We start from the raw sequence: 22,498 nt of genomic DNA, 5'->3' as shown, positions 1-22,498 counted from the left end.
ATTATTATTATTTTTTTTTATCCTCACCCAAGGACATTTTTCCATTTTTTGTTCAGATAGAGAGAGAGGGAGGGAGAGAGAGGGAAGGAGAAAGAGGAAGAGAGAGAGAGAAACATCGACGTGAAGGGGACACATTGAGTGGCTGCCACCAACACTACTCAACCAGGGCCGGGGACAAACTGCAACTGAGATATGCACCCTTAGTGGGAACCGAACCCAGTTCTCTCTGGACCGCAGGCCGACGCTCTAACTGCTGAGCCAAACTGTCCGGGCCCAACCATTATTTAATGAGAGCTCAACATCATGGAATTTTCCTCTACTTATCAAAATTACTTATAAGTTCAAAATAGTTCTGATAAATAGTGGCTGTGAAATATATATCTGTAGATAGAGATTTAGACTTAGATTTAGAGGTGCTGAGAGAATAATGACCTGTAAGTGTGACTCTAAGATAATGTCAAACTAGACAACAATTTTCTGTATTCTGTATACACAGTAATTCTGTATACAAAAGGCAGCATGATAAAGCAGACCAAAGATTTGGCTTTGTTGCCTAACTGGGCAACTATTTTTTTTATCCTCACCCGAGAACATTTTTTTCCATTTTTTGTTCAGATAGAGTCAGAGGGGGAGAGAAAGAGAAAGAGAGAGAGAGAGAGAGAGAGAGAGAGAGAGAGAGAGAGAGAAACATCGATGTGAAAGGGACACATCAAGTGGCTGCCACTCGCACAATCCAACCAGAGCCCAGGACAAACCACAATCAAGGTATGTGCCCTTAGCAGGAACCGAACCCGGGTCTTCTAGACAGCAGGCAACGCTCCAACCGCTGAGCCAAACAGGCCAGGGCTTAACTAGGCAACTTTTGCAAATTACTTGACTTCTCTGAGCTTTGTTTTCTGCCATAATAAAATAAAAATAGTAAAACTTGCCTTGAGAAATTTTTGTGAGGATTGGGTGTGATATATGTAAGATGCCTACGTAACAATGCCTGGGACATAGAGGCTCAAAAATATTTGTTGAATGAATAAGTAGTAGATGTTCAATAAAGATAGTTTTTATTGTTCATTACAGTGTTTGTCAAAGTTTATAGGGTTTAAACCTGTCTATCCCATGTTCTTCCAGAAATAATTTTATAATTAATGGTTTTATTTTTTGTGATTAAACCAAACACACCTGTTACACAAATTCAAATTATATAAGTATACAAATAAAAAGTGAAAGGCTGTACAACAAAGCCCATACTTGAGCTGTAACCACTGTTAAGTTTGATACATATCCTTCCAGAACTTTTCCTAGGCTATACAAGTATAACATTTCTAAACCCGAGTTTGTACTATACATTGTGCTCTGTAATGTAAGTTTTTGGCATATCTTGGACATCTTTCCAGGCCTACCATTCTATTTGTTTGTTAGACTATAATTATAACATAAATCTCCTGTTAATGAACAATTAGATTACTTACTGTTTTCTGCTGTTTCATCTGGTGCTACAATGAACATCCTTATGTAAATATCACTTTGGTGTAAAGTCAAAGGGTATATGTATATAACTCAACTCTGCCAACTAGCTGGGAGAGTGTAAAGGGCTGAACTGTGTCCCCTCAAATTCGTATATTGAAGCCCTAACCCCCAGTACCTCAGAATGTGGCTGTATTTGGAGATAAAGCCATTAAAGGGGTGATCAGAGAGAAACCTCAGAAGAAACCAAAGCTGCTGACACCTTGATCTTGAACTTCTAGCCTCAGAACCATGAGAAAATAAATTTCTGTTGTTTAAACCTCCCAGGCGATGGTATTTTGTTATGGGAGCCCTAGCAAACTGATACGGAGGGGTTATTCTCAAAGCCGTAGTGGCCCCTCTGCTTTGAGTTGAGGTCTGTGTGGTGCTCTAGTCACTGGCTCCCTACTTACTGGCCTTACCCTCCTTTTCATTGCAATTTAATAAGAGGTATTTACTGGGAACACTGGGGAATCTCAAGAACTTTGGGTGTTGTTTACAATTTGTTGCTTATGTATCTCATTCTGGCACAGCATTTAGATAGCAGGAAGAAGCTATTAAGGTGTTTATCCACCAAAGTATTCTCTATTTTCATTATGTGAACTATGAAACAATAAAAAAAAAATCTTTCCCACATCATTTCTTACACTGATTGATGGGGGTAAATAGCTCACCTTTGTAGACTATTTAAAATTCATTAATCTTTAGATTAAGGTAAGTATATCACCCTAAATCAACCTAGTGGCTAGAGTTAACACAGCCCCTGAAGCTGTGTTTTACCACATTTTCTCTCCCAGAGCACCCCCTCTCTCAGATTTCATTGTATGTGATGTTCGTGCTTCTGCGAGAAAGACATCGAAGGAAAACTTGAAATCACGCAGAATGATAATCTTTATTCTGCTCCTTATCTATCTTCAGTAACCTTCACATATTTGACATTCTTTGGATTTCCTGAAGAAGAGTGACTCACGCAGAATTACACAGCCACAGTAGTCAGAAAAATTGGTCTCAAGGTCTCCGAATAGTTCTTCCTCCCTTCAGCAATTCCTTTTGCTTGTAAAGTGAAAGGCTGCTTTGCTGAGATGGCTTCGTGTTGGTAACAAAGGAAAGGAAGAGGGAGAGTATCAGTCAGCGACTGAAAAGAGGTCTTTACTTTTGGAATCTCTTCCTTCTCTTTGTTTCCTTTCCAGAGTTCACTTTGATTGCTTAAGCACCAGAGATCTGGGAAGGCTTCTGCTTACTTTCCCCCAACGGGATAGTATATCTCAGGAAGCTAAAAGTCAGGCCTGCCTGTTACCTAGAACTGATCAGGAAGGAGGGAGAAGGGTAAGCAATAGCTGGGATGAAACAAGAGAAGGTGGACCTGCTCTCTTCCCCCAACCTTGCCAATAACAGTATCAGCTGCGTCTTTCATGTGACTGTCAAGGTGATGCCAACCTCTCCCCCAACCGCCAAACAGAAGTCTCAAGGTGATGCTAAAGAAACAAAGAAATCTCTGCCTTTTGAAATGTGGGGGGAAATTGTATAGGAAAGGGGTTTTTTCTCTGACTTTTTTCCTCAGTGTGTTCAGATGTATGTGTGTGTAATAGAAGTTCGGAAGAAACTAAGGATATAATATAATGAACTCTTCCTATTGGCAATACTCAAATTCCACTTTTTTTTTTCTTTTGCCCTATTTTGGTGTTGCTTTTTCTACTCTAGTTTCCTAAGCCACAGATGAACCCTGAAAGTATACAAAATTATTTCCAAAACAGATTTGGGTGCCAACTATGTGCCAGGCATTATGCTAGGTTTGAATAAGATGAAAAGATAGCTAAGATTTAGTCCACCTTCAAGGTCTGCGGTCTCATTGGAAAGGTAATTCATGGTCATGTTTGCTCACAAATATGCAAAAACAGCTAAATTTTACAAGAGAAAACATTTTAATTGTCTAGTGCTCATTGACAGCATCTAAATGTCACTGACATTTAGCTCAAACCAAAACATATTCTGAAATAACAAGCAATTAAGTGAACATTTTTATGAGAAACAAGGATTTCAGAAGAGTTCGTTCACTTGTTTGCCATAAATTGGAAAAAGGAGAGGTACACCCATGCCATGTGTAAACTATAGGGCTCTAAAATAATATCATCTGCTTCATTTAAATTCAAATTCAAAATTTAACATTTATAGTTTTAATAGTTGGTATTGTTGCCTTATACATGACATGAAAAAATAATATTTGAGGAAGATTTTGAATTTGGTAGCTAGCTGATTTAGTTATATAGTCTCTTCCAACTCTTAAAATATTAGATTCTAGTAGGACACAAATGAGCCTTTTGGAATAAGAACTACGGGGCCGGGGTGGGGTGGGGTGGGGATCTATTGCTCAACATGAGTGTTTAATGCTGTATTCCTACAATTTGGGATGACAAAAATGGCCCTCATTTTGGTTTCATAAAATCTATCTGTTGATAGTGGTTGACTGGCAAGTTGTTATCATTTTACTGCCAAGTTTCTGGAAACAAATCAAGGAAAAAATACATCAACTAAAAACCATCAATAAGTCCTGGCCGGTTTTGCTCAGCGGTTGGAGCATTGGCCCACGAACCAGAGAGGCCCAGGTTCAGTTCCTGCTAAGGCCACGTACCTCGGTTGCAGTTTGTCCCCGGCCCAGGTTGGGGTTGTGTGAGTGGCGACCACTTGATGTGTCTCTCTCACATCGATGTTTCTCTCTCTCTTCTTCCCTCTCTCCCTCCCATTCTATCTAAAAATAAATGCAAAAAAAAAAAAAAGAACGCTGATAAAAACCATCAATAAATCTCAATTATGATTCCTTCCATGAAATAGATCACATCATAGGTAACAATTAACATCACCATTATTTGCTCTTTTATTTTTTTTTACCAGATGCTTAACTATATCCCTAAAATAGTATCTAATCAATGTCAAATAATTAGAGAGCTACAGTGTAAGACAAAGTCTGTAAGTTGTTAGGAGCCTCATAAAGAAGTAATAATATACTATTTTAACTATTACTGCGCATTTGTTCTCCCAGCAGTCTCTGCGGTAATCCAATTAATTGCTTCATCCAAAGCAAGCACATCCCTATTGCACAGGCATTTGCTTCTTCTCTAAACTTCCTGTTTTCCTGGATCTGAGGTTCTCTGAGGTGCACCTTCAGGAAATAGTTGCTCACTCAGAGGTCAGCTAGAAGAGCAATTTGGAGAGGGTAGATAGGCTCCAAATGCATGCGAAAATGATAGCCTTACTCTTACCTAAGGCATGTCATACACAAATCTTAAGTTCAGTTCAAATCACTTTCCCTAGCCTCCTCTATAGCAGGACGTATTCAATCACTGCCAAAATCAATATATTAACTCTGGCTGCTGATGGCAGCTGGTTTCCCATAGAACCATGTGTGCCTATTTCCTATTTCAGTCAGTTTATGATTCAGTGGTAGAAAATGCCAAAGGAAGTTGGCAACAATGGCCTTTTCCACTTAAAATAGATTTTCTTTTATGTACTTTGGATTTTTCTCCAGTATTGTGCCCAGTGGTATTTTTACTGTGTAATCAGATTGGATAGCTCTACAACAAGGTGCTGATTGGCAAGAAAACCTCAAGGTAAATTGCTTCCTCTCTCCCCTCAGTCCCAGAGGCAACTGTGGCCAGTCTAGAGGGACACTGGGTCCTGAGCAAAGCAGAGCTTTCATCTGAATAAGAACTAAGTTTCCAGGACAGCCCTGGAATTTGAAAATTCCTTGAGCCTCCAGTGATAAGTTGAGATAAATCAGGCCTCCCTGGGCAGTCAGGATTCAGACATCCTATTTCTGCTCTGCTTTCTCCCCAACTCCTTCCTTGGCTGGTGGGTAAAAGAAAAATCCCTCCTTCTAAGGTAAAGAGTTTAAGAATGGGAGTTATTTGTTATTTAAATAGTTATCTTGCTGTCTGGTTAAACCTCTGGTCTTTAAGTTGCATGGTTCTTTCATTTTCTCTTCTTTGTTATCACTACTGTATTTTGGCTTCTCTTCCTCAAAGGGAGAGGAAGTAGGCTTTATTTTTTCTAATTTTTGTTCATTAGTTGTATAACCTTGCAAATGTCACTAGACTTCCTGTACTGTATAGATTCTTAATCTATAAAAAGGCACATCAGTACCTATTCCCTTTCATTTGCAGAACATTAATACTGTCAAATATTTTAGTTATATTCTTTGATCTCAACAGCACTTTCTCTAATAACTACGCTATTTAATTATGAATTTAATACTGGAATGCACAATTTGTTTTCAAATATTTAAAAGTTAAATACAAAAATATTTAAATCATACTTAACTTGATTCCATGTATTTGTATTTCGTGACACTTAAAAAAGATTTTGTGGATGGTAGAATATTTCTCTTCAGAAATATCTTTAATTATGAGGTTTCATATTTTAAATTTGATGTGAACAAAATATACTCCAATATTCATTCATATGAAACTAGCTTCAGCTTTTGAGTAAACTATATACTTTTCAATTTCACAACCAAAAAAACTTTAGTTAATGGCTCTTTATTTTCAACATTATTTTTCAATCCTCTTCTCCTGTCCCTCAAAGGGGAAATAAAGAGCACCTGAGGACTTTTTGGATATTTGGTATTACTATTAATAGGGAAATATTACAGATTGCCTAACCCACTTCATAAAATACACATCTGAAATCTCAAGCTCCACCCTCTACCACCCAACCTATGTCTGCTACGTTTTGTCATCGTAGAAAACAAGACATATTTGTTCAATGAGAAGTATCATCTCATTTATACTATTAGTTGTGACTTGGCCCTCAAAGAAAACCTCCATATAGACTTAATACACCCACACGCCCTGCTTGCATTAAAGGTAAAAGTACTTGAAAACTGTAGAACCCGTCTTACCCTTCCACCAGACCAAATGTCTAGTGAGTGAGGGCAGGATTCAGGACAACAGAGAAACGAACCTCTTCCCCTGAGGTCTAATGTGTTGGAAAAGCATGAGGTCTTTGAAATGTTTCTGACGCTTACAAATTCTGAGGCCTTGAATAAATCACTAATAAATCACTTCACCTCTCTGAACATTGGTTTTCTCATTCAAAAAGCTGACAGTCATATGTACTTCATAAAATTGTTATATGGACTAAATTAGATTGATGTGACATGAATGGCTATAAAAATTCTCATCTTCAAGTCAACTTATCAGACCATAATAGGTAATTTTGGTTCTACCACCAAAGTTAGAACATTGGTCCATATTTATCATAGAAAATTACCAAAACAACAGTATGTGTATAACACGACATAATTCACAAAACACATTCACTTAAAGAATACTTTCACTTGCCCTCGCTAGTTTGGCTCAGCGGTTAGAGCATCGGCCCACAAACCAGAGAGAACTGGGTTCGGTTCCTGCTAAGGGACCTTACCTCAGCTGAAGTTTGTCCCTGGCTCCGGTTGGGGTCGTGTGGGTGGCAACCAGTCGATGTGTCTGGCAACCAATGTGTCTGTCTCACATCAGTGTTTCTCTCTCTCTCTTCCTCCCTCTCTCCCTCTCACTCTATCTGAAGATAAATGCAAAAATGTCCTCAGGTGAGGGTTAAAAAAAAAAAAAAGAATACTTTCACTTATGCATATTCAGATATTAAGTGTATTTTTTTTTGTGCCTATTTGGATATTCTGGGGAAGTTTTTACTAAGAAACATTAAGCAGCCGCATGCCACAGTTTTGGCAAACTGACATTCATTATTTGCCACATCTACATTGGACATATATATAATCCGTGTTAGTGCAGCAAATCTCAAACATTTGGGCTCAGGATCTTTTCACTTTCTTACAAATTATTGAGTTTTTGTGTATGTGGAATATACCTATTGATACTTAGAAATTAAAACTGAGGAAGTTTGAAATATCATTTATTCATTAAAAAATCACACTAAATCCATTACATGTTAATACAGACAACACAGTTTTATGAAAAATAACCATATCTTCCAAAACAAAAATAAATTAGTTTGATGAGTACCATTTTAATGTCTGGTTTATTTATGTGTTTCTGAATTCAATCTGTTGCACTTAACACACTTAATTTAGTCTCTGGAAAACTCTACTATATGCTCATGAGAGAGTGAGAATAAAAAAGGTTTTGTAAAAAAGTCTTAGCCCTGGCCAGTTTGGCTCAGTGGTTAAAGCGTCGGCCTGCGGTCCGGAGAGACCCGGGTTCGGTTCCCGCTAAGGGCACGTACTTCGGTTGCAGTCTGTCCCCGGCCCTGGTGGGTCGTGCGGGTGGCAGCCACTCGATGTGTCCCTTCACATCGATGTTTCTCTCTCTCTCTCTCCCTTCCTCTCTCTCCCTCCCACTCTATCTGTACAAAAAATGGAAAAATATCCTCGGGTGAGGATAAAAAAAAAAAGTCTTAGTATTAGAATTAAAATAATTTTAACTTCATGGATTCCCTCACTTCTCAGCGACCTCCTCCAAGGGTTTCCCGTTCCACACATTAACCACTGTGTTGGTGCCTAATATCCAGTTAGGGCTCAAGAAATATTTGCTGAATGACATAATGAATACCAGACCCTGTGCTAGGTGCTGGGGATCCACAGCTGAACAAGACAAGAGTCCCTGCTCTTAAGGAGCTTAGACTCCAATGAAAGAGACATGTACATACAAAACTGTGCTACCATAGCAGTAAATACAGATGCTATGGGGGTGGTGGTAAGGTAAGAGGGTACCTTGCCCAGTCTTGGGAGATCAAGGAAGGCTCTTAGAAAAACTGATGGCTGAGCTGAGACTTAAAAGAGAAAGTCAGGTAAGGAATGCAAGTGTGAAAAGAGAGTCAAGTGTCCCAGACAGAGGAGGCAGCAAGGCTTACTAGAGTTTACAGAGAGAGCAAGGTATGGTAGAATGGCCAGAAATGAGAATATGTATCATGCAAGTTTTCTGAGGGAAAGTCTGAAAGCTTAATCTAGGAGACTGACATTCCTAGTTCAAGTTTAGAAAGGTCACTCTGGGTACAATGTGAAGAATGAGTTGGAGTAAAACCAGGCAGAAAGGCTGTTGCAGAGAGGTGAGGCAGGAGATAACACTGGCCTAGCTAGAGCAGTAGTGGAGATGGAGAGAAATGAACAGATTAGACACATGAGAAGGAAACATTGATGGGACTTTGATAGTTGTCAATGGTGAGAGGGAGAGGCTGTGTATAAAACCCTTATTTCTGGCTGAGGCAACTGGGTTGATGATAATACCATTTAGAGATTGAGAATAAAGAAACAAGTATAATTAAATGAAGATTTAATTTGGGATACATTGTTTTGAGATATCTTAGAACACAGGGATATATATCTTTTTTTTTTTTTTTTAATTTTTTTTTTAATCCTCACCCAAGGACATTTCTGCATTTATCTTCAGATAGAGCAGGAGGGAGAGAAGGAGGAAGAGAGAGAGAGAGAAACATTGATGTGAGAGAGACACATCGAGTGGTTGTCGCCCACACAACCCCGACTGGGGCCAGGGACAAAATGCAACTGAGGTACGTGCCCTTGGCGGGAACTGAACCCAGGCCCCTCTGGTCCATGGGCTGACGCTCTAACTGCTGAGCCAAACCGGCCAGGGAAGAACACGGGGATATATATCTTGAAGGCTGTCAGGTATGCAGATTCGTAGTAAGGAAAGAGAACTAGAAATTTGTATTTAGGAGTCGTTAGCATAGAGATGGTCATTGAAACCATGGAAGTGAATGAAATCAGCAAAGGAAGAGTATAAAAAATGAGATAGGAATACACTGACTGGAACACAACTCTGAGGTACATGGACATTTAAATGACAGGCAGAAGATGGAGATCCTCTAAATTAAAATACTGTAATATAAAGAAGCCAGAGGAGAACTAGAAAAGTGTGGTTTTATAAATCAAGGGCTTTAAATGCAGCAGGCCATGATCACTAGTATCAAATGCTACAGAGAGGTCAAGTAAAATAAGACAAAGAGGCTGTTGATGACTCTGTTCAGAATCTCAGTGGAGTGGTAGGGATAGAACCCAGAGGCGTGGAATAAATAATCCACTGAGTGAAGTTCGTGGGAAGACAGGAGGAGACAGAATCCAGAGAAAAGGCCTGAAGAGATAAGATACAGAGAACATGTAGAAATCTGTGCCTCAGATGGAGTAGATACCTGATCCATTGTGATGTTTGACAGGATGGGTGTGGATGCAGGTAGGGTAAAGAATATGGAGACAGGAAGATCTTGGAGGTCCTCCCTGATGGGTTCTACTTTCTGTTGAGAAGGAATGAGGGAGCAAATGAAGACTTAGGGAACAGCTGATATCAGCATGCAAAACAAGCCGTTTCCTTAGATAAAACGTCCTTCATTAAAAAAAGAATTACTGGCCCTGGCCGGTTTGGCTCAGCGGTTAGATCATCAGCCTGCGGTCCAGAGAGACCTGGGTTCGGTTCCCGCTAAGGGCATGTACCTCGGTTGCAGTTTGTCCCCGGCCCTGGTTGGGTCGTGTGGGTGGCAGCCACTCGATGTGTCCCTTTCACATCGATGTTTCTCTCTCTCTCTCTTCCTCCCACTCTATCTCAACAAAGTGTTGAAAAATGTCCTCTGGTGAGGATTAAAAAAAAAAAAAAAAAGAAATTACTGGAGAAACATCTGTAACAAAAATAAATTATTTTTAAAAAAAGAGAGAGATTACTTGGAAACATTTCAAGTTTATAGAATAGTATAGAAAATAATTACAATTTAACACCCATGTATCCTCCACCTAGCTTTAAGGTTTTGCCACATTTTCTGCTGATTACTTTTGGTAGAAAATAAAACACCACAGATACAAGTGAACCTTCTCTATTCTATTCCCTTCTCTTCTCTATAAGTAAACTATTCTGAATTTGATGTCTATTATTTCCTTATATGATTTTCTGGTTTCCAACTTTTATTTATGGCATACTATATACATCTTTCTGCAACCTGTTCCCCCCCCCTCGCCCCCCAATAGTATATGAATGAACTCTCTCTAAATTAACACTGGCACCTTTGGCTCATTAACATACATTTAGTATTCTGTGTCTATCCATTTGTCCAACAACGCAACTTACTCATCTATTCCCCCATAATGGACATTTAAATTATTTCACCAATATAAACAATGCTTCTATGAACATTCTCATGGTGGCTTATGCATATATATATATATATATATAGGATATATATGTCCTATATATATCCTATATATATGAAATTCCTTAACATGCCGCTCAGCAGGAAAGAACACTGCACGAGTCACAGCACGAAGACAGCCATCACGTTTCGAGAAAGGCACAGCCGCTCACGGACCGTTCTCGCCAAGTGCAGCTACTTTCCCTAGAAAGCATCTGGGGCGGCTCCAAGGCCCGAGGGCCAGTGGCTGCCCCCGCGGGTCACAGCACCTCGGCCCTTCACTGCTCTCCTGCTGTCACGCAGTCGTCTCACGCGGGCCCATTCATTCTCGCAACTCGCGTGTGCGCTGCACGGGGCCGACCCGGGCCGAGGTGCGCCTCCCAGTGTGACGGTGGGCGCTGCGGCGGCCGACCTCGACCTCGGGGCTGTGCCGGGCCGCCGGGGACAGCGCCGGGGGACGCCGGGGTAGCCAGGGCCTAACCTCACTTTCTGCGCCGGGTCAAGGCAGCTAAGGAACCGGGGATGGCGGGGGGCAGAGACGCTTGCCTCGAAGGGTCCCTCCACTTCCACGCACAATGCCGCCAGGTCAGTAGCTAGGAGCCCAGGCGTGGACCAGGCCCCCGCCCCGAGCGCCGCTCCCCCGGCTGGCCTCGAACGGGGGCGCCTCCCCGCCTTACGCCAACTCCGTAAGGAAGCGCTAAGCCCGCCGGGCGGCGCCCGCGGCTCCGAACGCTGACGTGAGAGCGCGCGGGGCGGCCCTCGCGGCGGCCATCTTTAATCCGGGCAAAACCCCACCCCCGCACCCCGGCCACTCCCTCTTAGCCTCCCCGGGCTTTCCGCGGACAAACGTGAGGCGGTTTGACCTTAGAGGCCGTGTCGAAGAAACCCGCACAGAGGCCTGGCTGCTCATGACACGGAGGCACCAGATCCCGCCAAATTCAACATGGCGGCCGTGCCCGCACAGCAAAAGAGTGCGGACGCCAATGCAGTCATGCTCGCAATGGAGCGGGGCGGCGAGGCCGGCAGGCAGAAATCTCGCGAGAACGAAGCCAGCCCCCGTGCGGCCCGGAAGCCGCTTCCGAGGGGGCGGGGGCGGAGGAGGGAGCGGGAGTCGGGCGAGAGCCGGAGGAGGAGTCCGCCTGCTGTCGGCTGCGTAAGCGGGGCAGCGACGCTGGGCGGCTACGCCGCGGCGTTGGCGTAGGCGGCGTTGGAGAATCGGCGGGCTGCGCCGCGCTCGGGCTGGTCGCGGAGGGGGAGGGGATGTCGGTCAGTGCGAGATCCGCTGCTGCTGAGGAGAGGAGCGTCAACAGCAGCACCATGGGTGAGTCTCAGCCTCGGGCCGCCGCGGCTCGGGCCGGCGGCCCCGGACGCGGAGGGGCTCTGCGGCCGCGGGGCCGGCCGGGGGAACGCCCTGAGGCGAGGCGGCGGCAGCAGCGAACGGAGGTGGGGCGGGGGCGGCGGCGGGCCCGGGGCGCGGCGGCGGCGGGCCCGGGGGGAGGGGAGGCGGCGGCGGTGACAGTTTGAATTGAATGTGAGCAGAGCCGAGGCGGCGGCATTTCCTGTGCCGCGGCGGGCGGGCCGGGGGAGCGCGGAGCCGGCAGCGGAGGCCCGGCCGGAGCACCGAGGGGGTCGTCCCTGCCCGGCCCGCCGGCTCCCGCGGCCCTTCTTCCCCGCGGTCCGCTGCGGCGCCCGCGGCGCGCTGCCCTCGTGGGAGCCGGCCTGGCGGGAGGCTGGGCGGTGTGGGCCGGCCCCGAGGGCGGCGGCGGGCCGGGGGAGGAAGGATGCGCCCGGCTGCAGCGGCGGCGGCGGCGGCTGCAGCGCCCCGGCGACCGCGTCGCCCGCTCGCTCCCTGCCGGCCGCTCGGCGCTTCCTTTCGCCGGGCGCGGCCCCGGAGGCCGGCGGAGGGCGGGCGAGGCTTGAGCGCGGAGGATCAGGAGCCCGGTTTGGGCTTAATTTTGAAGAAAAGGGGGAAAGGCCGCCCGGGAAGGGCGCCCTCCCGAGGAGTGGAGAGGGTGGGAAGGGTCGCTGGGAAAAGGTGGGGATGTTTCAGGGAATTGATTTCTGAAAACATTTCAGTAGACTCAGTTATGCTCTTAAAAAGCCCTTTCATTTCCTTTCCTCCCCCACGTATTGGAAAGAGAGCAAGGCCGTTTCATTCACATTTTCCACTGCCGAGTCCCATTTCGTACTGTGGGTGTAGGAGCAAATAAGCAACGGCGGTGCTGCTAACCCATTTTTGTTTGCTGAGTTACATTGTGAGCGTCCACTGTTTCCCGTCGGGGTTTTCATAGTGTAAGGAACTAATTTGTGACATCCAGGTGCTTGCTTAGGTTACTGAAATAACATTGTTGCGAGCTTATTGTTACAGTGCAACTTTAAGGTTTCTTTTGACTTTATTTTGATGAAAGGGAAGAGTATCCTATCGAGTGCCCTTGAGAATGTAAATGAACAGGTAGCCTAGATTCAAAAGCATTTTACTTGTTTTGCATGTTTATGTACGTGCAGGTGATGAATACAGTCAGCAGCCCCCCTTTCCCCTCCACCCCCCAGCTTAGCAAGTTGAGGAAACTTTTTAGGCATTAAGTGTACAGATACATATAAAATGAAATTTATGGAATCCTGGCAGACTGAAGGATGGTACCTTAGTATAGGATATAAACAGTCACAAGGCTAGTTACTGCTGCCTGGATCCCTTGTACCTCCAAATAGCAAGGGAAGGGGCAAAGGAGGGCAGGAAACAATCTTTCATCCCACCCAGCTGTTCAGTGGGTGGGGCTAGGAGAGAGAGCTGAGTGAGCTATGAAATAAATGTGGAAGCTGTGTAGATGGTTTATGTGGTAACACTGTGTCAGTCTGTGATGGGACAGCATGATGGACCAGGGCCTCTTTTTTCTTTTTTCTTGAGAAGCCAGTTTCTCTTAATACAGTTATTAAAAAGATCACATGCACTGTTAGATTTACAGAATTGAAGTTCATAACTGATTATAGAAATTCACTTTGTGTTTGTCAACTAGATAATTTACAGAAAGGATATATATTTGTAATTTAGTTAAACATTTTTGGTTTCTGGTTTTGTTTCAGAGATAAGGTGTTCAGTACATAACTGCATGAAAAGTAGTGTTATTAATAGGTTATGTTTCAGAAGTTTGTTATAAAATTGGTTGTTTAGATTTATGGGTTTTTCTATAGAAATAATCTTAAATAATTCCATGCCAGAACTTCTGAGCTAGTTTGAGACAACGTAGGACTTCTGACAGATCTTAAGCAATTGTAGAGGGCTAACAACAACACAGAAGATGCCCCCCCCTCCAACCCCCAAAAAAAGCTTGGGAAGGAGGAAGAGTTAGATCTGTGGTTTCCAAGGTCTCATGAATAGGGGTAGTCAGATGCCAAGACCAATCATAGTAAAGATGGTGGTAGAGCACTTTGATTTCAGACTTCTTATACATTTGATGGTTACATATTCACAATATACTTTACTCTGGGTTTTGCCAATAGAATACTGTGACCTCCTAAATTACCAGTTGAGAGCTGTGTTTCGCATTTGGAGCTAATAAGCTAGCTATCTTCAATTTTTTATTAGAGGTTGAAAATTTTTATTTTAACTGTATTTTACTAAATTTTAAGACAAAACTTTTAATATATTTAATATACTAAGTTTGAACTGTAAATTATTTAAGATTAATTGTATAATGAAACTGATGTAGAAAAAGTGTGTTTTTGCAGAGTAGAATTTTAAGGTAGCATGATTATAGGTTAGGCCTGCCAGATGAGAGCATACTGTAAATGTAGACTGTTGGTCTCTACAGAGGTGTTTTGCAGACTGCAAGTTGAGACCTATTTATTAGTTGGTCTTGAAATCAATTTTGTGGATTTCTACTAATGAGGAAAAATAGAAAATAGCAGTACATTGCACTTGGTATAAATTGGGGGGGGGGTTAAATTTTGTTTTATAAGTATTGTTTGGTATGTAACATTTCTTTTTATTAAGGATTATGGTTAAAAAAGTTTGTAAAAACACTTGGGGGATGTGTAACATGGGTCTGCAGATTGGGAGATGTGCAGTATGTGCAAGAGGTTGGAGGCCTTGGTGTGAGAAGGAAAGACTTTAAATGCTGTTAAGTCCAGGTGACTTTTTCTTATTCGGATTCATTTATTCTGTACTCTATATAGCTAGTGTGGTTAGAGAGATCTGGGGCTCCTACTTGAGAGGAGCTCATCTCAAAGCCAGATTGACATTGCACTGGGTAATAACTATTAAAGGATTGTAGGAAATGGAGAAGAAAGAAATCTTTCTTAACCATCTAGTCCATAATTCTTCCTCCTAGAACTCCTACCACTTAATTCTTAGTATTTTTCAAACTTGGGCATTAGAATCACCTAGGTAACTTTTGTGTGTGCGTGTATATATCATTTAATTAATGAACTTTTACAAAATGTGATCAGTAATTGCTGGACATACATTATACTAGGTCAGTATTTTCCAAAGTTGAACCTCATGCATGAGGGCCAATCAGGGCCCCTTATGCAAGTGCCCTATACAGGTGTACCTTTTAAAAATATTTATCCCTGACCTGTTTGGCTCAGCGGTTAGAGTGTTGGCCTGTGGTCCAGAGAGACCTGGGTTCGGTTCCCGCTAAGGGCATGTACCTCTGTTGCAGTTTGTTCCCAGCCTTGGTTGGTTTTGCGGGTGGCAGCCACTCGATGTGTCCCTTTCACGTTGATGTTTCTCTCTCTCCCCCTCCCTCCCTCCCTATTTCTCCCTCTGAACAAAAAATGGAAAAAATGTCCTCGGGTGAGGATAAAATAAATAAATAAATAAAAATATTTTAAAACAGTATATTTACTGTACTTTTTCTATGTTTAGATACTTAACCATTGTGTTACAGTCACCTACAGTATTCAGTACAGTAACATACTGTACAGGGTTGTAACCTAGGAGCAATAGGCTAAACCATATAGCCTAGGTAGGCTATACCATCTAGGTTTGTATAAGCGCACAACAGCATTGCTTAACCTCATTTCTCAGAACACATCCTCATTGCTAAGTGGCATGTAACTGCATATGGATAGGCTGTGATTTGTTTAACATGTCCCCTTCTGATAGACATTTATTTTCAGTATTTTACTATCATAAACCAGGACATGATGAGTAACTTGGAACATTGCTCTTTTCACATTTGTTAGTTTCTCAGAGCTTTTGAAGCCTTTGACACAAGACACTCTCAGTTAAAGCAGTAGTGTTGATGATGATGTTACTAGCTTAGGACTTCAACACTCAAGTTCATTTAACAAATATATGCCTTATGCCTGCTGTGTGTCAGGCACTAGGGAAAGTGAGTTAAATGCAGTGACAGTAGAAATAAAAGGCATGGTGATTAAGAGCTTAGATTCTGGAGTCAGGCCTGGATTCTTGTCCCTAAAACTTAACTGAATCTTGGGCAAATAACAGAACTTTTTCTGTTTCCTTCTCTGGATATATAGTAGGACTCTGAAGTTATTGGAAAATTAAATGAGATAATACATGGCAAGTTCTTAGCCTGGCATGTAGCAAGCACTCAGATCTTGGCTTTTAAAAAAGGTATTAGCCTGGCAGATGTGGCTTGGTGGATTGAGCATCGTCCCATGGACTGGGAGGTCCCGGTTCGATTGCTGGTCAGGGCACATGCCCCAGTTGTGGGCTCTATCCCTGCTAGGGGGCATGCAGGAGGCAGCCTATTGATGTATTTATCTAACATGGATGTTTCTATCTCTCTCTCCCTTCCTCTCTCTACTAAATCAGTAAAAGCATATTTTAAATACAAAAACAAACTATAAAAAAGGTATCAGACTGCATGGCAATTGGCTGCTTTTCTGCCGCCATTGTTACAGTTTCTTAAACTCAAGGACTGTGTTTTGTTCAGTTTTATATTTCCAACCTGGTGTTTACTTAGTAAATCATTTGTGATATTATTTAAAGATATGTATACAGTGGGAGGTATATATATACAATGGGAGGAGTAGAGAGAAGGATACCTTTCTCTTTTTTTTTATCCTCACGCGAGGACATTTTTGCATTTATCGTCAGATAGAGCAGGAGGGAGAGAGGAAGGATGAGAGAGAGAGAGAGAAACATCAATGTGAGGGAGACACATCGAGTGGTTGCCACCCACACGACCCCAACTGGGGCCGGGAACAAACTGCAACTGAGGTATGTGCCCTTAGCGGGAACCGAACCCGGGTCTCTGGTCTGCGGACTGACACTCTAACCGCTGAGCCAAACCGACCAGGGCAAGAAGGATACCTTTTCCAAAATGGAAAATATGAATCTTTAAAGTTGGGTACAAGTGATTAGACAGAGGAAGGATACTTATTCTAAGCTGAGAAATCATGGTGAAATAGGTTATGAGACTAGAGAGGTAAGCAGAGATCTTGTGTGCTGTGTTGAGGATTTTAAAAACTCTTTATTGAAAGATTTTAAAAGAAAATTGGTAGCCACGAGCACTGTGATGATAATTCCAGTAGGGAAAGATAGAGCACCAAGGTGGGGCCAGTGAATTAAGGAAGGTTAATGTAGCAGTCCTAGGACTAAAAGACGAAGGACATATCTAGGGCTTTGACAAAGGGCATGAAGTATAGGGGATGGTTGTAAGATGTGTGGTATGTGAGGGGATGGAGGTGGTGAGTAACAATCCAGAAATGTCTTAGCTTTCTGGATGATGAGTAGGTACCATTTCTTGAAATAGGGCATTTAAAACATGAAATTGAGAGGCTTGGGGGACATCTAATTGGGCATGTCTGGTAGTCTCAATATTAGGAGAGATCTTGGATGGGAAATAAACATTTTAAGATTATTCTAAATCTATTCATTTGTGCCTTGAATTTTTGTTTAGTAATTGAATCTGCTATTGTTCAATAAATTTGTTGGCATAGTTTTGTTTTTTTTAATCCTCACCTGAGGATTTTTTTTATTGATTTTTAGATAGAGTAGGAGGGAGGGAGGGAGAAAGAGAAGAGAGAGAAACATCAATGTGAAAGAGACACATTGATTGGTTGCTTCCTGCATGACCCTGACTGGGGCGAGGATCCAACAGCAACCAAGGAACGTGCCCTTGACCTTAATCTAACGGGAGACTCTGGTCCACAGACTGATGCTCTAACTGCTGAGCCAGACTGGCCAGGCTTGGTACTGTTTTTTAAGATTTGGCTAGGCTGGTGTGGCTCACTGGTTGAGCATTGACCCATGCATCAAGAGGTGGCTGGTTCAGTTCCCAGTCAGGGCACATGCCCAAGTTGTGGGCTCGATCCCCAGCATGCAGGAGGCAGCCATTCGATGTTCTCTCTCATCATTGTTTCTCTCTCTCTCTCTCTCTCCCCTTCTCCCTTCCTCTCTCTCTAAAATTAGTGAAGACAAAATATTAAAAAAAAAAAAAAAAAGATTTGGTTGGTATTTGTACTTTGGTGAGCAGAATTGAAGGAAATTTAAATAAAGTGATTTGTGTGAAATTTATGCATCAAAGTTAGACAGACCGAAGCCACCAACTTCTTGAGTAGTACTAAAATGTTTACTTATTTAAATTTCTACTGTTTCAAACTAAGGGCCATGCTAGTGTTTGTTTACACAATGACATTTTGTATCCTAATATATTCAAATTTTCCATTCAGATTGTAATTAAAGTTCTTTCTTTTTTAGAAGATTTTGGTATAGATTGGCAATCTGTTTTAGAGAATACTGTAAATATTTTAAGTGAGATTATTATTTGTTAAGAGGAGGTAAACTGTTCATAGTACTTTTATCCTAGTACTTTCTATTTATCTGTTTATTAAAATAACCAGGGTTACATGTAGCATTTTGGGATGTGAGGTGATCTGAACAAGGAAAAAATTGTCAGTAACTAATATACCTTCAAGCATCAACATTTTAAACTATTTTTAATTTTTAAAAGTTTCATATATATACTTAGTTTCCTTTGTGACTAATTTAAACAAACTAACCAGGAGGAAGGAAAGCCATTAAGTTACTTCAATCACTAAAGTTAATTTGTGTTCTTTTTTAATTACTTTTTTTTTCGTGGTTGTAATTAGTGGTATATTAGTGGTTAGTGGTTCTTAACACTGGTCAGGCATTGGAAACACTTCCAATGCTTAATACTTGGAGGCTCATTAATTCACCAGGTGTTGAGGTGGGGGTCCAAAAATACACATTTTCAATATTTTAGTTAATTCTGATGAACCATCAGAGGTGATAACCTCTGGTGTGAATTGTATATTATGAGGTAGTATTTGTAAAAGTACTCTGTAAATTCTTAAATTTTATACAAAACCAAGATATTATTCACTGAATATAAAATGTAGTTTTTGGTGTATTAACCTTTATGAGTTAAATGTGAATTAAACGTATGTATTAAATGTGTATATGGTGTTCCAGTGTTGATAACCTAATTTGCCTAGCCATTTTTATTATTTTACAGTTTCAGTATTTTCGAATTTTAAGTATTATTTTAAAGAGTATCTTTAAGCAAAACTCTTCTGCCTTCCCCAGTTATTTTTCTAGAGTATTTATTAGTACATTAAACTTGTTTTAATTTATGTTTTTTATATTACTGGAGAGAGATTTGTTATGTATAAACTGATTAGCTTCCCTATTTTCAGTAGCATATACTGAACTTCTTAAAAGCACCACCAGGAATATTTGGTTTTGTGCTGTGACTTATATAAATGGGACTATTAAATAATGCATTATGATAGTAATTTTGCTTTTCAACTAGATATACATTGCTTTTCACATTTTTCTGTTCTATGGATGTCTCTACCTTCTTTTGTCCTTGAAGTTTGTAGCTACCCAGTTTGCTATTACAAATCTTTGTGTTTTAGTCGCTCAGCTTTTATTTCCTAGTTCATTGAATTTCTGTATTGATGAGCTGCTACCTGTTAAACATTGAGTTAGATTTCCATTTCTGTTTTCCAGCTGTATTCTGTATAGTTGATATGCTGAGTGAAAATGAAATAAGTAGAAGTGACTTATGTTTTATGGGTATATAAAATAATGTGCAAATAGAAAAAAGAACGTCAAAAAACAAAATATGTAGTCATTGTATAATTTGCAAAGACCACACATGCTCATAGGGCAACTAGTAGTCTTTTATTTATTTATTTATTTTTATATTGATTTGAGAGAGAGAAACATTGGTTTGTTGTTACACTTATTTATGCATTAATTGGTTTATTCTTGTATTGTGCCCTGACCAGGGATTGGACCTGCAGCCTTGAGGTATCTGGACTATGCTCTAACCAACTGAGCTACCCAGCCAGAAAGTTGTCTTTTAGTTTTCTCATTGCTGGGAAGGGTGAATCTAGTAGTTAACATATCTCTAGTTAAATTTGGAAACGTGAGAACTTGGCAGAAGGGATGAAGTTAGTGATCCTAGATAGACCTATAGTCAATTCTGTCTTGGGTTTTGTATTAGAAATAAAAGTTGGTCTAATAGAGAACAACTAGGAATTATGAGATGTTTCATTCAGCTGTGAGACAAAAAGATAACTAGAATGACTTAGTTGGCAAGTGGACTCACCGAAAGTAGTTAAGTTTGTGTTTGACCTTGGTACTGTGCTGTTCAAAAGATAATTATATAGATGTAGTTCCTTCTTTTTCTTTTTTGAAATTTTGGAATAATTTTAGATTTGCTGAAAAAGTTGCAGCCCCTATCTTTATGAAAGTTCAGTATTTAGTCAACATGGAGGAAATGCAGAAGTAATACCACAAACTTGCAAATACATCATGTTATATGAGAGAGATCAATGCACTATCAACATTAGTATTGGCCTGGAGTAAGGGAATAAGGGAGGAGTTTTATGCTTGATGGGAACTTGTATTTGAATCTGTGTTAGACATTTTTGGGTAGGGCCGAGAGATTCCATTGTTTTTTGTTTTGTTTTGTTTTGTTTTTAATTGAAGGGTGAGTGTTCTTAGTATAGTCACTCACTAGTGGATTTTGTTTAACAAATTAGAATCTAACCAAGATGAACAAATGACTGTCTTTCCTATTGAGTAGTTTCCTCATTGATCTTATTGCTCTCAGTACTTTCCCACTTCATTTAATAAATTTTTGTAAGATTACTGTACCCCAAATACTACTTTCATAATTGGCTAATTATAGAACTTTAAATATCTTTCTATTTATAGTTTAGGTTTATAAGGTCCTTGTTAAAAATACTGTTTCCTGGCCCTGGCCGGTTTGGCTCACTGGTTGGAGCGTCAGCCTGTGGACCAGAGAGTCCCAGGTTTGGTTCCCGCAAGGGGTATGTACCAAAAAACAAATACTGTTTCCTGGGCTGTACCAGCAAGATTCTACTTCTCTGATTCTAGGCTGAGGCCCAGGTATCTGTTTTTATAAAGCTCCCCAGATGCTTCTGATCACAGCCAGGATTGGGAATCACTTATCTGCAAGATAAAAGAACAGAGGCCTTAATAATTACACATTGTACTTACTGTGTGTGAAGTAGTAAATTTTTCGTGTGTGTGTGTGTACTGTACAATAACCTTTAAAGACATTTTCCCAATTTGAGACTCAGAAAGGTTATATAACTTACCCACCAGAGCATAGCTCTAAGTTAGAGCAGATACTGAAGTCATATTTCTAGCTGTACTTACACTGCTTTATGATTTGTGTTCCTTCATTAAAAGTGTAAGCAATTATTTTGGATTGGCTTTTTTCTTCTACTTAGATCAAATCATGTTTTCTATTTTTGCCTCCGCCTATACTGTTCTTATCTACCTTGAAGTCCTATTAAGGAAGGCCCAGATCAAAACTACTTATTCTGGAAAACTTTCCCTAACTATCTGAGTTCCATGATCCTTCCCTCATCTTGGACTCCTTTAAGACTACTCTCATAGTAGGTAGACACTGTCACTTTTTTAAGTATTATTTATTGTTTGTATCTAATGTTAAAAATATTGTCTGTGCGGTAGTATTGCAATGGTCGGCATGCTTTTGTGAGAGTCCCCCCCTTAACCCCCGCCGATCTCTCGCTTTGTTGTATATAGTACAGATGTTGAATAGCATATTGTCTTTATAATGATGAAATATAAGTTGGAGACCTTGGTTATGGATAAAATTAGAATTTGCAGGTTTGAGGTATCAAATTATTTTGGTTACTTCAGTAGCTCAACAAAGCAGGCTTTTCAAGTCTTTGGTTAAGATTAAATTTATAAATATCATAATTTATTAATAATTTAAACCATCGATTTGGTTTACGATAGTTTTTATTTTATGTATATATTTTTTTATTTTATTGACTTTAGAGAGAGAGGAAGGGAGAGGGAGTGAGAGACAGAAGCATTGATGAGAGAGAACATTGATTGGCCACTCCTGCATGCCCCACCCCACTAGGGATCTAGGTCATAACCTGGGCATGTGCCCTGACCAGGAATCGAACCAGCGACCTCTTGGTGCATGGGTTGACGCTTAACCACTGAGCCACGCCGGTTGGGCTGCAGTAGGTTTTTAAGAGTACTTTCTTAGGAACTATATTAGTCTCCTGAGACTGCCATAATAGGATACCACAGATTCGTTGCTTAAAAACAGGCATTTATTTTCTCATAGTTTTGAGGGCTGAAAGTCCAAGTCAAGGTGTCAGCAGGTTTGATTTCTGGTGAGGTTTTTTCCTGGCTTGGATACGGCTACCTTCTTGGTGTATCCTCACATGGCCTTTACTCTGTACATGTGGAAAGGGAGGGAAAGAGAAATATGTCTAGTATCTTTTCCTCTTCTTTTAAGAATACCAGTCCCATGAGATTGGGGCCCTGCTTCTGTAAAGCCTACTTTGAAAAGACTATAAAATGTCTTAACTTTTATATTGATTACACGCTAAAGTAATGTTT

General features: G+C 41.1%; 1 protein-coding gene and 1 pseudogene across 2 annotated transcripts in view; one reads left to right on the top strand and one right to left on the bottom strand.

The window, feature by feature from the left end:
* Positions 1–9,370: 9,370 nt before the first annotated feature.
* LOC118620333 lies at positions 9,371–11,631 on the bottom strand (annotated as a pseudogene).
* A 52-nt stretch (positions 11,632–11,683) lies between these two features.
* The window catches only part of SEPTIN7 (septin 7), a 91,301-nt gene continuing 80,486 nt past the window's right edge, over positions 11,684–22,498 (top strand). The window contains exons 1-2 of one of the 2 annotated variants that reach the window (XM_036246571.1): positions 11,684–11,959; positions 13,397–13,398. In XM_036246571.1, coding sequence (XP_036102464.1) covers positions 11,899–11,959; positions 13,397–13,398 — 63 coding nt within the window. In that variant the 5' untranslated portion in view covers positions 11,684–11,898. The remainder of the gene's footprint in view (positions 11,960–13,396; positions 13,399–22,498) is intronic. The other variant, XM_036246570.1, reaches the window with a different exon arrangement.

This window comes from Molossus molossus, unplaced genomic scaffold (assembly GCF_014108415.1).
Source record: "Molossus molossus isolate mMolMol1 unplaced genomic scaffold, mMolMol1.p scaffold_m16_p_7, whole genome shotgun sequence".
NCBI lineage: Eukaryota > Metazoa > Chordata > Mammalia > Chiroptera > Molossidae > Molossus > Molossus molossus.
This window is presented reverse-complemented; position numbering and strand designations above follow the sequence as displayed.